The following is a 14,596-nucleotide window of genomic DNA, read 5'->3' as shown; positions in this document are numbered from 1 at the left end:
TTCTTGGTCGAGCTAGAAGGACTCTCATTAGATCGTGATGTTTTCTTCTTGCCTGTTTTCAGGTGGTGTTGTAGGAAGAAGTCTTGGATCTTCTCCATCGTCTTACGGTGCAAGGCAGTGTTATCACTTCTCGCCAAGTGCTGTTGATTGAAGCAACTGGTCATCAGCCTCAGACATTGGCATGGAGTAAAGCTTCCTGTGAAGCTGTGTGCGATTAGCTGGTTTCTGCTGCTCGTGGATTGCTGTGAGGGTGGCCCATGCCCTCCTAGAAGCCCAGGGCTTTATCATTGAGCGCAGCCCATTTGTCCTGCTCGGCTTGTTCAAGGTCTAGGAGGTAATATTTGATTTCTCTTTTCCAGATTGATAAAAAGCGGTATGGGGGAACAATTTGAAGAAGGGGAGGGGGAGGAAGAGGATTAAGAGGAGGAGGCTGTGGCATCGTGCTCTTATCCACTTGGTCCTCATGAACCGAGTGCTCCACATAGTACGCTGCTGCTCATGCCTATGCATTATACACTGCCTCTGTCTCCTCATCATCCTGGATGTCAAACACCCTCTAATGCCATATTGTCAAGTGTAAGAGAGATTGATTCAATAAAAATTGGATGAAGTTCATCCAATTTTTATTTCGGCCGCCAAAAAGCCATTTGAAATGGTTTTTTGGCAGAGAAAATGTTAAGCTTTAATACAAATTAGTGTTATTTATTTGAAAAGTTTGTCGCAGTGGCCAGGCCAACAATTTCCTTAAGCAGCCAAAAATTAAAAAACAGCACATGCATGCTAGCTTCAACAATGTCAATGTCAGGAAATTCATGAGAAATTTCAAGTGACGCTAGTTGTTGCTCTAAACTGCTGGTACCAGAGGCTCGAGGAGTGGCAGCAAGCATGGTTGCCATGTTTTGGTGAAGGAGAACACAATAAGGTTCAGTGGAGATGGTGCCCCCCGGAATCGATCTTGTGGTCAGCACGAAGGGGGGACTTGGATCTGGACACGATACGATGGAGATGACTGCAACCGCTTCTACTGCAGGCCTAGTATCACTTTACATGAGGGAGATCTCCACTAGGTAGCATGAGCTTCAGGCAGCATGCCCGGTTTTTGTATTAGCCCCTACGGGACATTGGGGAATGTACATACACGTTTCATCTAAACTGCTGGTACCGGGCTGGTCCAAATTAGTTAACAAACAGATTTTCCTTTTTCTGACTGCAACAGCACTCAAATCTCCCTCATTTAGATGTTTGTGCTTGAAAGGACAAGGCACAGGAGATGCAGGTAAGCTCTCCACACCAGTTACCTAGTCCATGTCGTCCTCAAGGCAACTAATCTCACTGTTATGCATAGTATTGCATACTATCAGCCTGGATAGAAGTAAACGAAGAAGCTTACCTCCCATTAGCTAACCTAAGATTAGAATCCCGATCGAAGTCATCATCTTCATCTTTAGACATGGAATTATCAGTGTCAACTTCCGCATAGGACCTGAAACCTGTGGTTGTGTGGCCTGTGCCACTGCCTCCTACAACTGGAGAGTCATTCTCTTTTGGAATATCAAATTCTCCTCCAATCCACATTGCAGAGCTGTGAGAAGTTTCAGATTCCTTCCTATCCCAAATTCGATGGTTTTGGTAAATATGAACGAGCTTCTCAGCCTGCTCTAGATGCAGTCTACATACAGGCAAGTGACACCAATGTTAGAAAAGTTCTTCGTGTTTATAAATGAACAAAGGGCTTACTTGTTCCGCTTTAGTGTCAAGACGTTACTGTATGTACTAAAATTCTGCTCAGCCTCAGAATTCAAAGTTGTCAAACCAAGAATATAGCATGCAAACCTCCAAAGCATTGCCCTCGAGTCACAGCTGAAGCTGACCGCAGAGGCCCAAACATGCCAAGGTGAATTTCCATCCTTGCCTTTCTCAAGCAATTCTTGTGCATCACGGCTGTCTGCAATGGAAAAGGGGCTAGTTCCATCGACGTATGCAAAGTACTCCTGATTTAGCTTGTGGGCATCTTCAACATTTGGATAGAAACGATGTTGAACACGATTGAATGCTGCTGTTGCTTCCTGTCTATTCCTATCCTCCCTATAACGCGGATTTAGACACCAGGCTGCCCCAAACAAGTCACAAGATCTCATATACTGATCCTCTTATTTCTACAGAAAGTCTTCAAGCTACTGTTTGTCCTCTGCACTAAAACCTGTAACTGCTGCTGTCTTGAACTTCAAAAAAAACCATGCTTGCCACACAAAGCCAATGGTTGAAGCTGAGCGATCAAAGAACTTGATTGCCATGACCACTGGCTCCATCAACTGCATCACCTTCTCAACACTCGCCTAGAAATTAAAATCCTCCACTGCCGTCATGGCTTGGTTAGCAGTCTCTGTTGTTGTTGCAGGTTGGCTTTGTAGCCAATCTTTAAATCCAGTATTCCTAAACAACCTCTACAATGCTCCACGCTCTTCCCATAATCACCTGAGCATGTAATAATAGGTTCCAAACCTGTGAAAGAAACAAAAAAAATGTTAAAGTCAGTAACAAACAGTTAACAACTCTAATACTCACCGAGTAGTGACAGGTTTGACGAGTTGCCACTTAGGATGCTAAGCTTGATAAAAAGCATGCACACGAGTGGAGTTCTTCACAAATTGAACTATACACTTCCCTGTGTCCAGATATTGTTTGATGTTGTCCAAACCTACCCAAGACATTAGTACAAGGTTCAGAGCATGACACTGGCATGGAACACTTCACATATCTTCAAACTCAACTTCAAATTTGCATCCAACAAGCTACATGTTGGCCGCATTATCTATTACTATTGCTGATAATCCACGCTTCCTCTTTATATGCCATATTTGATCATGTAATGTGTTTCCACTGCCAGGGATGTTGTTTATGGCTACATTTGCATCATCAGTGAGTACCCGAGTGTTTATAGCTGAAACCACACTCTTCAATTTGCTATACAAGATATCAGTTGCATTGCAAAACAAACAAGTTAATTGGACGTTACATGAAAAAGCAACGCATACCTGAAGATTCACAACACTCAAATGAGCCATAAAAAAACTCTTCATGGTGTGCTGCATCAACGATCATAATATTCTGAATATGCTACCCACTAACTATCTTCCAACTGTCCGTTACCAAGTAAAGCGGCCGTGGGCTGTATGCACCTGTAGCTTTCTCAGGTTGTTGATCAATGCGCTCAACCATTTCATGGTATATCTCATCCAAGAAGTTTTCATGCAAAGCCTTCAACGAAGGCAAAGGAAACATGGAACCACGTTGGGCGTGTCTACCAACTGCTAGGTTGCATGCTCTGGCCTCGATATAAACTCCCAATGCATACTCCTTCTGCCATGCCCTAAGTTCTTCAGGGGTCAACGCCCTTCCTGTCATTCCTTTGAGAGCTGTTGTTTCTTGCAAGATACAACTTGTTGAACCTATTTGAGGCCGTGTAGTAGACACTATTATATCGATTTGATTCCCAATTGCACGTAAACCACCCATAGAGATGCAGCCAATTGTAGCTAACTCAGTCTCTCAAACCTGCTGCCGCAACCGCTCTGCATCAACTTGATCTTCACCCTCCAACCATTCTATCCATTCCCATGCTTTGTTGTCGTTACTGCTCGGAAAGGCAAAAATGTTCAATCTTGGCTTGCATTCAATACTCCCACTAGTTTGAGGAGTTGATGTCGATCCTCCAACATTGCAGGCATCTTCATCCAATTGCTGCAACCCTGAAGCTCCTTAATTGCTGAACCGTGTCATTCTACCACTACCATGTCATTCGAACTCCGCAAGCTTGATATTGTACGTCTCAATATTGTTCCTTGTTACAGACACAAACTCCTTACTGAATTCTTCTATTGGCCTGCAACGCAAACTTATGTCAGCAGTGCAGCAACTTATGTCCTCCTTCTCCTTGTAGAAGTTGCAAAGATGCCTCCTGATCCCCATAGGTCCAATTCCCTTCACGGGACCTTTGCATAAGACACACCTAACCACTGCCTCCCAACTAGCTTTGTCGGTGCTGAAACGTCAAGGATCCGCCTTGGTGTTTTCCAAGTTCCTCTCCTTGAGTGCTAAAGGATCGCAGAAGACATATTTCCAAACCGTATCTAGAGGCCTACTAGGTCTGCCTCTAGGACTTGGAGGATGATGAGGGTTGGTCTCCTGCCCCTGGATCCCTCTTTGGTCTCCCTTGCAGACACCCTGTTCTCGCAGCAACACTATCCTCAACACTTGGCTGAGGGTTTATGTAGCACACGTGGTTTTTACCCTTTACCCTATGGTGATTTACCTTAGGATAACACTACGAAGCAGAACCTAAACCCTTCATGTGCCATGTGTCATATGCCACATGTCCATAGGACAGTAGTGTGGAACCTGAGGTTTAGGGCCTTGGGCCATTGAACGAAGGAACAGTACCAAACTCCCTTACATAGAGCCAAGGAGTGACAGAACTGGACCATGGAGCAACTCTTGAGCATACAGCCCAAGGAGTGAAGGGACAGAAGCTCGGAGTGACTTGGAATAGTTTTAGAGCAACCAACATCCCATTGCCAGGACTAACACATAAAACAGAGCCAAACGGAGTCTAGCACTATTTCGACATACTGGTGGCCTAACGCAAGGACATGGGTACTCCACCAGCTAACATGGAATGGAACTTAGGCTTAGACTTAAGCCGGACGCAAAACAAGGATAGGCACGCAAGCGGGAGCTAGACTATGCCTCAGGTTGGTTGGTCGGCCATGCCCAACCGACCCACTATCCCTACTATACATTTGGAACCCCCCCCCCAAACATTAGCAACTGCAAGTCAACAAATGAGTTTCTCTAACCAGGTCAAATATGCTTGACTAAATAGATACTTAGGAATTCCTTCCTTATGCTCATCTGGTCAAGTGCACATAATTTCTCAACTATCTTAGGCGGAGACTGATAACAGATCCAGCAATACCGATCTCCTACCGTCGTGGCAATAAGAAAAGAATATCCGAAAAGATTAGCTGACAAGTAACTTTTGATACCCGAAGTCACATTCGCGACACTCTCCCCCCCTAGGGAAGATCGACTTCCTCGTCGATGCATACTTAAGTCTAGACCACTGCCAAGGAAACAACTCCAGAAAAAGTTCACGGTGATCACACTATGTGAGAAATGCACTGACTTAAATGAGTTAAAAGGCAACCTCTTTGTCTAACACGGATGTGCTACCAGCTTAGACACCTTCTGGCTGTCACCGACAAGGAAATGACCAACAGAGTTAGTTACCCTTGCTGCTCTAGGTGTCACCCAGCTTACAAAAGTGTGATATGCCCCTACCCGCAAGGACATAGAGAGAAAAGCCAAAGGCTCCAACCCTTTTGAGCAAAGAAACCAAACCCAGTAAGGTTTAGATAGACTATTGTAAATAGGTAGTTAGAGTTGTTTACATGGTCACGCCCTTTTAACGGAATAAGGAACATCAACAGAGAATGTGACTAGTCGACAGTAGCTACCCCATGACTAAAGATTTCATCATGCACATGAAGTGCTGAAGCTAGTCTGCTTATACCGGCCCAAATTCAAAGATCGATAGATGAACAATATCAAAGTCATAGACAATGATATCTCAGAGACTTAATTATTAGTGAATAAATCTTATATTAGAACACAAAAGTATTCCAAGTAAGTTATCATCCGATAAACTAGTATTATAGTATAGGAACCACCAAGATCACTATAGTTGGAAACATAAGAATCACTATCCAACAAAATTCAATAGCAAGGATATTCAAGGAAACTCAATGATAAAATTTAACTATCAAAAATTGCAGAATCTACCATCCTGAAGAATGGCAAATCATTTTTACCAATAATAATTAAGTAGAACTTTTGATAAGGATAATCAACTACCGTAGATAATAGTCAATCATTACCAATAATTGCTAGATGTAAATACTAACTTCAACATCAAAGCTAACAAGCCAAAATGGCTTCCCCAACAACTTCTAACAATCATTATTTGAATAGGGAGACATGTCTAGATTTCATGCTGTTCATCCAATTTTTATTGAATCAATCTCTCTTACACTAGACAACATGGCATTAGAGGGTGTTTGACATCCAGGATGATGAGGAGACAAAGGTAGTGTATAATGCATAGGCATGAGCAGCAGCGTACTATGTGGAGCACTCAGTTCATGATAACCAAGTGGATAAGAGCACCTCCTATAGGAGATGCCACAGCCTCCTCCTCTTAATCCTCCTCCTCCCCCTCCCCTTCTTCGAATTGTTCCCCCATACCGCTTTTTATCAATCTGGAAAAGAGAAATCAAATATTACCTCCTAGACCTTGAACAAGCCGAGCAGGACAAATGGGCTGCGCTCAATGATAAAGCCCTGGGCTTCTAGGAGGGCATGGGCCACCCTCACAGCAATCCACGAGCAGCAGAAACCAGCTAATCGCACACAGCTTCACAGGAAGCTTTACTCCATGCCGATGTCTGAGGCTGATGACCAGTTGCTTCAATCAACAGCACTTGGCGAGAAGTGATAACTCTGCCTTGCACCGTAAGACGATGGAGAAGATCCAAGACTTCTTCCTACAACACCACCTGAAAGACAGGCAAGAAGAAAACATCACGATCTAATGGGAGTCCTTCTAGCTCGACCACGAAGTTCGACCCATGCCCGCACTGCTCACAGGGAGCCCAAGTGTCCAATGACGAACGCTAATTCATCAACCGATGCAACTAATTTTGTTACTGTACATTCTCTTTACATTGCTTCTCAGTATGGTACCTCAACCAGTGATTTGTAGCTGCCTGCCATCCCTACTGCAATGGTAGCTGGTGGATTGACTTCTTGGAGCGTTTTGAATTGAGCGGTTTTAGTACCACTATCCATGATGTGTACCTTGTTCCAAAGAAAGTGTGAACTTGCTCTCTATTGCCCTGGACCAGCTCGAGTTGTGGCATCAGCATATTGGACATGCCGCATTGCTCATCTTGCCAAAGATAGTCTTGCCAAAGGCCTCCAAGTTACACGTCAGAAACTTGTATATAGATTATCAGTTTAGGGTTTAGGGTAAACCGGTTTCAAAGTGCTTTCATTTTAGGACATTGTTAAGGAACCTTTCCCTGTTGCTCTGCCTGTAATGGTCGTGCATGAGAAACCCCTGATGTGCCACTTTCCACCGCACCAAGAACAGAGAAGAGTGCTCCAATAGATAGAAACCATCTCCAAACGGCTGACATGGCCAATCATGTTGCCTTGTTGAGAGAAATCCTGATACATAGTGAAAGGATGGAGAAGAGAGATGGAATCGGCCATAGCTGAGCAAGGAAGGAGAAGAAGAGAGAGAGGTGTAGGAAAATAAGAAAACATAACCCTACCTTTAGTTCCTGCTCTTGTTTATATGGTCTCGTCTTGCTCCTCGTTTTGGAAATTGCAACTGAGCTAACAACCATCACACTTGAATGTTTGAATCTTTTGGTGATGACAAGTCCTGCATAAGTGAAAAAGTAAGAACAAGGTTTCCAGCTAAACATGAAAGAACATACCACTGAAAGATCAAAGATCAGTGCATCTGCAGCACCAAGATGCCATCATAGTCTTCGAGCCGTTTAAGCTCGATAGTGCCTGGAAAGGATAAATTGGAAGATAATTTAGTACGAGAAAGACAAGAAAAAAACCGGAGAGAGAAGCACAAACATGTAAGCTAGAAGCCATTGCTTATTACAAAGAATGCTGATGTGATGCATTCACGTTTGTGTCTCGTGTTTGCCTCTCAATTCCTCTTTTGTCTGATTCTGTGAGGAATTTAGACAGTAAAATACATGAAGAAGGAGTGGACGCTCAAACCACCAAACGTGCAGATTGACAGGCTGGAAAATTGCCTAACTTGCGTCAAATAGTCTCAAGCTGCTTAAAATGCTCATTCAAAACATGCTCAATCTGCAAGATTGTTGATGTAAGAAGACGGTCTAGAAGCTCACATTGAACACTGACTCGGAGCTTGAGGCACAGCTGTGCATAAATCTAATCCTCATCAAGGGGAAACGAAGTGAGAAAAGACAAAATCATGATATCACTAGTATTGTCCAGAAAATGTAAAACTTCTGAATATATATAAAATATTAATGCTAGACAAATCCTGGACGAGTACAAATCAATAATGTCATTCAATTTTTTTCTCTTTAAATAAAATATATATATATATATATATATATATATATTATAGAACATAGAACTTTCAGGAATATGAATATATTTAGAACACTTATATTTTAAGAGAAAAAAATACAAAATGAATTGCTAAGACTAAATATTTTTTAAAGATATTAGATGCAAAGTATAAGCCAAGAATATTATCAAATTTCTAACATTAAGAATTCAAGCACACTAATATATCAGATAATAAAATAGTAAAAGAACAAGTGCTAAAAATATATTTAATAATTAGATGTTAATGCATAAGAAAATTTAGAATACTAAGATCTTAAGAACACTAATATATTATTACCCAGACTCAAACAAAATCAAAGAAGTATTATTAAGAATAGTTTTTATTAATATAGAGAACAAGATTTAAGAACATTAATATTACTCAAAGCCAGACAAAGTCTAAAAGTAAAGAATATTAACTTTGTGAGGTCTATTCTTTAGTGTTACAAACAAATGCATGGAGCAAGGATTAAACTCAAATGCTTTGATTACTTTTTGCCACATCATGGAGCACATGCATTCCTCACACTTTCTTCACTCCACAACATAGTCACAGTTAACAGTGTGGCAGCACTTTCTTCTCTCACCCCAGGCAATTGGCCACCACCCATTGGCTGAAAGTAAATATCAGCACGATTATTCGTTAAAATGTGGTTTATTCGCTAAGACGTGGTTAAAGAAATAACCCTTCTACAATACATTATCCAAATCGTTTTCCCAGAGAGTGGTGCCCTAAACTCAAGCCATACAGATCAACGGTGCAGATCTAGCGGCGGCGGATTGAGGGTATGGCGGATGATGAAGAAATGGAAGAGCTTGTAGAGTTCATTGAAGACATAGATGGGGCAGAGGGTCATGAATTTGACCTTCCTGATGGTAGAGTGGACGTATATGCGGTTCTGCGGGTGTTCTCGGCTACCTCCATCTCCGTGAAGCACGAGGAGCAACCAAGGGTATGGAGGACTCTTGAACCAAGAAAAGGAGATGGTCTCAGCACAGTGAAATTTCGGGCTGGATCTTCTCATGTCATTCGTCCCACGAGAGGTGTGCTACGTTCTTTTTAGGATGGCTTCGGTTTCTACTTCTTGCCCCAATTTTCTTTTTAGTGCTTGATGTGCGTGATGTTCTTATAGTCGCTTTTCGTGCTTAGCTCTTTCTGGATAGGGCGGGTTCTTGACTATGACCACTCAGTGATTGGGTATGCGTTCTTTCTTTGGTCTTCTCGAGGGATTTGGCTGTGGTGGTGACTGCGTCCTGTGCGTCTCTTTGCCTGGTGACCTGGCCATGGGGTAGTGGCGTTGTAACTGGTGGGAGCTATGGCTCCTAGTTTGATCTTGGTTGAGGGTTTTGTTTTGTTGGTATTCACATGTTATGACAATTCCCTTGTTTCTGTTACAGCCCTACCTGTGACATCTCTCAAGGCAAGGTCAGGTAAGCAGTTGCTTTTGTAGCTGTATCAACTCTGTTATGCTTTTTGTTGCCTTGCTGACGACCTGAGCAAATCAGATGCCGAAATCTGTGGGGCGCTGAATCACCTATTCCTTGACGATCTGCGGGACAATAGACAACGAATGGGCATGCCACCAAGGCGTCAGGCGGGGGCGGGGTTGCCTCCAGTACTAGGAGATATAGGCCTCTACTTCACGTTGAAGGGGCGGACCGAGACGCTCAAGCATCTCATCTTGTCGGCTGGGCGGATTTTCGCGACTTTCATGAACACGCAAGACCCGCTTGACAGCTTATTGCGGCAAAATTTCATTATGATGATCGTGGGGTACCCAGGTGTGGGAAAGACAACGGTGGGTAGCTGCCTGTCGGAGCTGCTACTAGAGTACTGGATGGCGAACAAGGACAATCCCGAGTTCAATAAGGAGCTGGGGGAAAGCCTCACCGACGATCTCCTCGACGCTTTTAAGGAGATGATATCAAACGTTGTACAGAGTGAAAAAGAAGTCTGCATGTATCACTCTCTGGAGACGGCACTGGATGGGCAGCTTATGCAGCGTGAGGATGGTCTTCACTACGAGCAGATTATGGCTTTACGGTGCCTTCATGCGGCTGTTAGTCGGGTGGATACACCAGAATATGATGCATGCCTCCAGAAACTAGACGAGGGAGCTCCAGGTCTGAAGCATCAGTTGAGACTCGACGATGTTATAGCTTTCATCAGGCAGGGTTTGGGCTTTCCTACAGGCCAAAGGATCTTTCTTTCATGGTACTTCGACGAGGCAAACAGGGCTTCGGACGTTGGGGAGGGGACGTGGTTACAGTACATGTTTTCTGCATACGTCTCCTGGTTTACGTTCAAGCGTGCCTCGGACACGCTTGTGCTGTTTACGGCAGCGACCACACGGTATTCTGCAGCATCGCTCTCCAGGAGGGCGCAAACGCTTTACATTCCGCTCCCGCCCTTGACTAATGACGACGTCTATGACATCGTTCAGGAATTCTTCGACCGGGTGGCGAGCTCAGTTCGCCAAGGGGCGCGCATCGAACTGAGCAACGAGTGGAAGAAGGTCCTCCGCTTTGCTGGAGGCAATCCGAGGATTGTCTCATTCCTTTTGAAGGGGCTGGTGTCACGAAGTTTTGGCGCGATCCCACTGGAGAAGTTCAATATGGAGCTGCAGAAGGGATTAGTTGTGACAAGAGCCAGGGCGTTGGTTGAGAACGCATCAAATCTGTTTGTCAACTCAGAGATTGACTTTCAAGGCAATTCCAGGTGCTAAAGCTAGTCTGATGCTGAAGGCCATCTACATTTCCCAACTTGGAACTATCGTCAGACGTGCAGACAAGGTATGGGACGGGCGCTTTGAAGATACTTGGGGTGATTTAGAAGGTCAAGGTATTGTGGGTTTGGTAGAGATAGAGCGAGGGCCTCCCACACGTCCCCCACGGAAAGCATGCAAGGTGTTTTCGGGTGTCGCTCCAAATGCGCGTGTCAGGTACTCTCCCATTGCAGCTTACTCTTTGGCACTGGCCGACTCCATCCCAAAAGGATTATGGCCCGATTTGACAAACGATTCCTGGGCTGTAAAGGAGGACTCAGACGTCCTTGGGTTAACATTCATGCTTTGGCTGAAAACACACTTGGATGGCGGTAAGCTTGATGCTCTTGCATGTTCAGACACTCTCCTCTTTTCCTTTTGCAGGTCAAGAATTCAAGCTCAGGGACATCATACCTTCCCACTCAAGCTTAAGTGACTACCTGGATGGTTTAAATCTTCAATTGCCTTTGCCACCTGGTAAGTTTTGTGGGTATTTGATCTTTAGCTTTAACTCTGTTACATGCAGAGGAACTAGATTGGACAATCTGTCAGCCAGAGGTGCTACCAACATCAAGAGCAGAGTTAGAGCTTATGGCTGGGGATCCTAAAGCTTTTATATTCTCTCTCAAGAAGAATATGTATGTGGACGCTATCATAAGGGTACAAAAGATATGCAGAAGCAAGGCACCACAGGATTGTTTTATCTTGATTGAGAGCAAGTACAGTTGGAATGATCAGAACACTCTTGGTAACATGATGGAGAAAGTATGCCATAACATCCAAGATTGGGGGCTTAAAATGGAGGAGGTGATTCATATATATTGGTCGGATGAAAAAACTACCACTGCATGGAATGCACAAGTTGAAGGATGGACTCCACAAAATCTTATACTTGGTAGCTTTTCTAGCGAGAGTCCATTTGAATTGCTTACTTGTATTTAACATTATATTAACTTCATATTGTACATCCTTCCCATTCCTATCTGGTTGTGTATGCAAGTTTAGTGTTGATATTGGTGGCATAGTAGTATCAACAGCAACATTTAATGAAGTTTTTAGCTTGAAACTTGCTTTGTTCAAACTTTCAATCTCTTCTTTCAAAAGATTGCAACTTCACTCAACTGGCCACTCCTCTGGCACAAAATTTAGCTTCAAAATAATTGAGTTGTGAATCTGGCTTATATGAGTAACATTAGTCCTATAACAGTAAATCCAGCTTGATTGGTGGCTCTTCACCTTTAGATCTCAACAGCCCCAGAAACATGGCACTGCTGAAGAACTTGAACCTGAGCGCACAAATGCGAGACACTGACCTCGACTCCCAATCATTCTGGAGCAACGTGCATTGATCTTGGCACTGACTTTTCAAATTGCCCAGTTGATACGAGAAATTGGCTCACGAGCAATATCGTTCTCAACCTTTGGCACTGGACTCACTTGTGTAACAACTGGCACCTCCTCTACTCCATGTTCCTTAGTTCTTTTCTAATGTCGAGAAACAAAATGGTAGTCAAATTCTGTGTAGCACACTTTATTTCTCTCCCCTTAAGTCAATTGGAAAAGGGGCAATTGCTTGATGAGAGAGCCCTTAGTGGTTATTTTATCCCCATTTATCCCTAACGTTCCAAGGATCCACAGTGACAGTATATCTAAATCTCATCCCATAATCACATGTGCTACACTCTGGACAGTGAAAGTTAGAAGGAGTGATGTTTGGCCCATCAAATGTCTATCGATACTTCATATGGGCTGTCCTTATGTCCTCAAGTGGTTCATAACTTGATTTTATAGGAGTTCCAGCAACAACTTCCTCCACCATCTTAGACATTAACCCTGCTGCTGGTATTGTCTTTCTACCAACCCACTCTCAAAGCTTGTCTAAGTTCGGACCTGTACCAGCAAACTTTGCTTTTTGTGCAGCCAAAGCTTTTGATGATTGATCAAGAGATTTAGTGAGGTCGAAGAATGTAGCTTTATAGAGGGACATTTTTCCTTTCCCTGCTTCAGAAGCTTTCCAACTCTAATGTTTGCTTTCAGAGAGATTAATTATTGGTGTAAATGTTATGTCATCGAGTGGTTGATCTTAGGAAAAATGCAACATTTGAATGTAACAAGAAAAAAAAATGAGAGAAAGTTTACATGAAGAGTATAATGACCCCACTAAAACATTCAAACTTCCCACCATGCAAGCTAACATTTCATTTGTGGAAGGCATTCAATTGGCACTTTATCTCCTTTATGTCATTATATATGCATCTTATTTGCTTTTTCCTTGCGCTCCTTTTTAGTTGGTGCATCCATCCATTCCTGACAAAATTGTTTAAACTTGTAATAGAAGTTAAATTTAATGCATCGGCAATGTTCGTTAACATTTTTTGCTCAATGAAATTCACAACTCTTCTCTCTACCTTGTAATGGCTAACTTTTATCACCTCTAAACACTTGTAAGGAACATGGCCAGTGGCCGCTACTACAGGCAAACCAAGTCCCTGGGGCGAGCTTCTCGCTTTCATTCCTTACTGGAGCTTGACAGACGACATAACAGCTTTCAGGACAGGGTGACAAGAAGTGGTGAGATGTCACAGGCTTTCGAGCAACTCATTACGAACTTGGTGATTGATTTGAGCTCTCCGTTTGCTGGAGCTCCCTGCTGGCTAAAGACGACATGCAGAGCAGGATATTGGTTGTCGAGGCCGGTGCCGTGAGGCCGCTGATCGCGTTATTAGACGATGGTGACGAGCAAACCCAGGAAATCGCCGTGACAGCTCTCTTGAACCTCTCCATCAACGACAACAACAAGGCGGAGATCTCCCGGGCGGGTGCCATCGATCCACTGGTGAGGGTGTTGAAAGCGGGAAGCAGCGCAGCAGTGGAGAACGCTGCCGCTACGCTCTTCAACCTTTCCGTGGTGGACAACAACAAGGAAGTGATCGGTGCTGCGGGTGCGATATCTCCTCTGGTGGAACTGCTGGCAAGCGGCAGCCCCGGTGGCAAGAAGGACGCAGCAACGGCGCTCTTCAACCTCTCAACCTCTCACGACAACAAGCCGAGGATGGTCAGAGCTGGAGCTATCAGGCCGCTGGTGGAGCTGGCCTCGCAAGCTGCGACGGGCATGGTGGACAAAGCGGTTGCCATACTGGCGAATCTGTCAACTGTGCCAGAAGGGAGAGTGTCCATCGCCGAGGAAGGAGGCATCATCGCGCTGGTCCAGGTGGTGGAGACGGGCTCCCCGCGAGGACAAGAGAATGCCGCGGCTGCTCTGCTCCATCTCTGCATCAACAGTAGCAAGCACCGAGCAATGGTGTTGCAGGAAGGCGCGGTGCCACCGTTGCATGCGTTATCTCTCGCGGGCACACCACGAGGCAAAGATAAGGTACTTCATCTTTCTTTCTACGCTCACAGAGGGATTTTTTGATACGGAAATGTGTCTAGGCACTGGCGCTACTTCGTCACTTTCGAGAGCAACGAGTTGGAAAGCAACATGAGTACTGATGTTCGCTTTGTGCCGCCATAGAAGTGAGCTTTGAATCACAACAAGTGCCCGACTTTGCTATGGTATTCTGATCGTTTACGCTGGAGAAGCCAGAGGTCAGCTTGAGCTACTG

General features: G+C 44.1%; 2 protein-coding genes across 2 annotated transcripts; both read left to right on the top strand.

The window, feature by feature from the left end:
- The first annotated feature begins 8,963 nt into the window (after window positions 1–8,963).
- Window positions 8,964–11,971, top strand: LOC9657624. Its single transcript, XM_024685793.1, has 5 exons — window positions 8,964–9,270; window positions 9,625–9,657; window positions 9,733–11,323; window positions 11,376–11,468; window positions 11,518–11,971. The coding sequence occupies exons 1-3, from the start codon at window positions 9,015–9,017 to the stop codon at window positions 10,950–10,952; spliced, it is 1,509 nt and encodes a 502-aa protein (XP_024541561.1). The 5' UTR covers window positions 8,964–9,014; the 3' UTR covers window positions 10,953–11,323; window positions 11,376–11,468; window positions 11,518–11,971.
- LOC9657288 (U-box domain-containing protein 4) lies at window positions 10,963–14,589 on the top strand. The gene is made up of 4 exons (XM_024685834.1): window positions 10,963–11,323; window positions 11,518–11,651; window positions 13,618–14,364; window positions 14,578–14,589. Exons 1-4 carry the CDS (start codon window positions 10,963–10,965, stop codon window positions 14,587–14,589), a joined length of 1,254 nt encoding a protein of 417 aa, XP_024541602.1.
- Window positions 14,590–14,596: the final 7 nt, after the last annotated feature.

This window comes from Selaginella moellendorffii, unplaced genomic scaffold (genome assembly GCF_000143415.4).
Source record: "Selaginella moellendorffii unplaced genomic scaffold, v1.0 SELMOscaffold_46, whole genome shotgun sequence".
NCBI lineage: Eukaryota > Viridiplantae > Streptophyta > Lycopodiopsida > Selaginellales > Selaginellaceae > Selaginella > Selaginella moellendorffii.
The sequence above is the reverse complement of the archived record's forward strand: the minus strand, read 5'-3'. Positions and strand labels throughout refer to the sequence as shown.

Bases quoted from the DNA above. Each gene is read 5' to 3' on its own strand.
- LOC9657288 (XM_024685834.1), top strand. From the start codon at position 10,963: ATGCTGAAGGCCATCTACATTTCCCAACTTGGAACTATCGTCAGACGT. The intron at 11,324-11,517 runs GTAAGCTTGATG...TGTTACATGCAG, and splicing joins GAAAACACACTTGGATGGCG to AGGAACTAGATTGGACAATC. The intron at 11,652-13,617 runs GTACAAAAGATA...GATTGATTTGAG, and splicing joins ATGTGGACGCTATCATAAGG to CTCTCCGTTTGCTGGAGCTC.
- LOC9657624 (XM_024685793.1), top strand. From the start codon at position 9,015: ATGGCGGATGATGAAGAAATGGAAGAGCTTGTAGAGTTCATTGAAGAC. The intron at 9,271-9,624 runs GTGTGCTACGTT...TTTCTGTTACAG, and splicing joins TGTCATTCGTCCCACGAGAG to CCCTACCTGTGACATCTCTC. The intron at 9,658-9,732 runs GTAAGCAGTTGC...TGAGCAAATCAG, and splicing joins ATCTCTCAAGGCAAGGTCAG to ATGCCGAAATCTGTGGGGCG.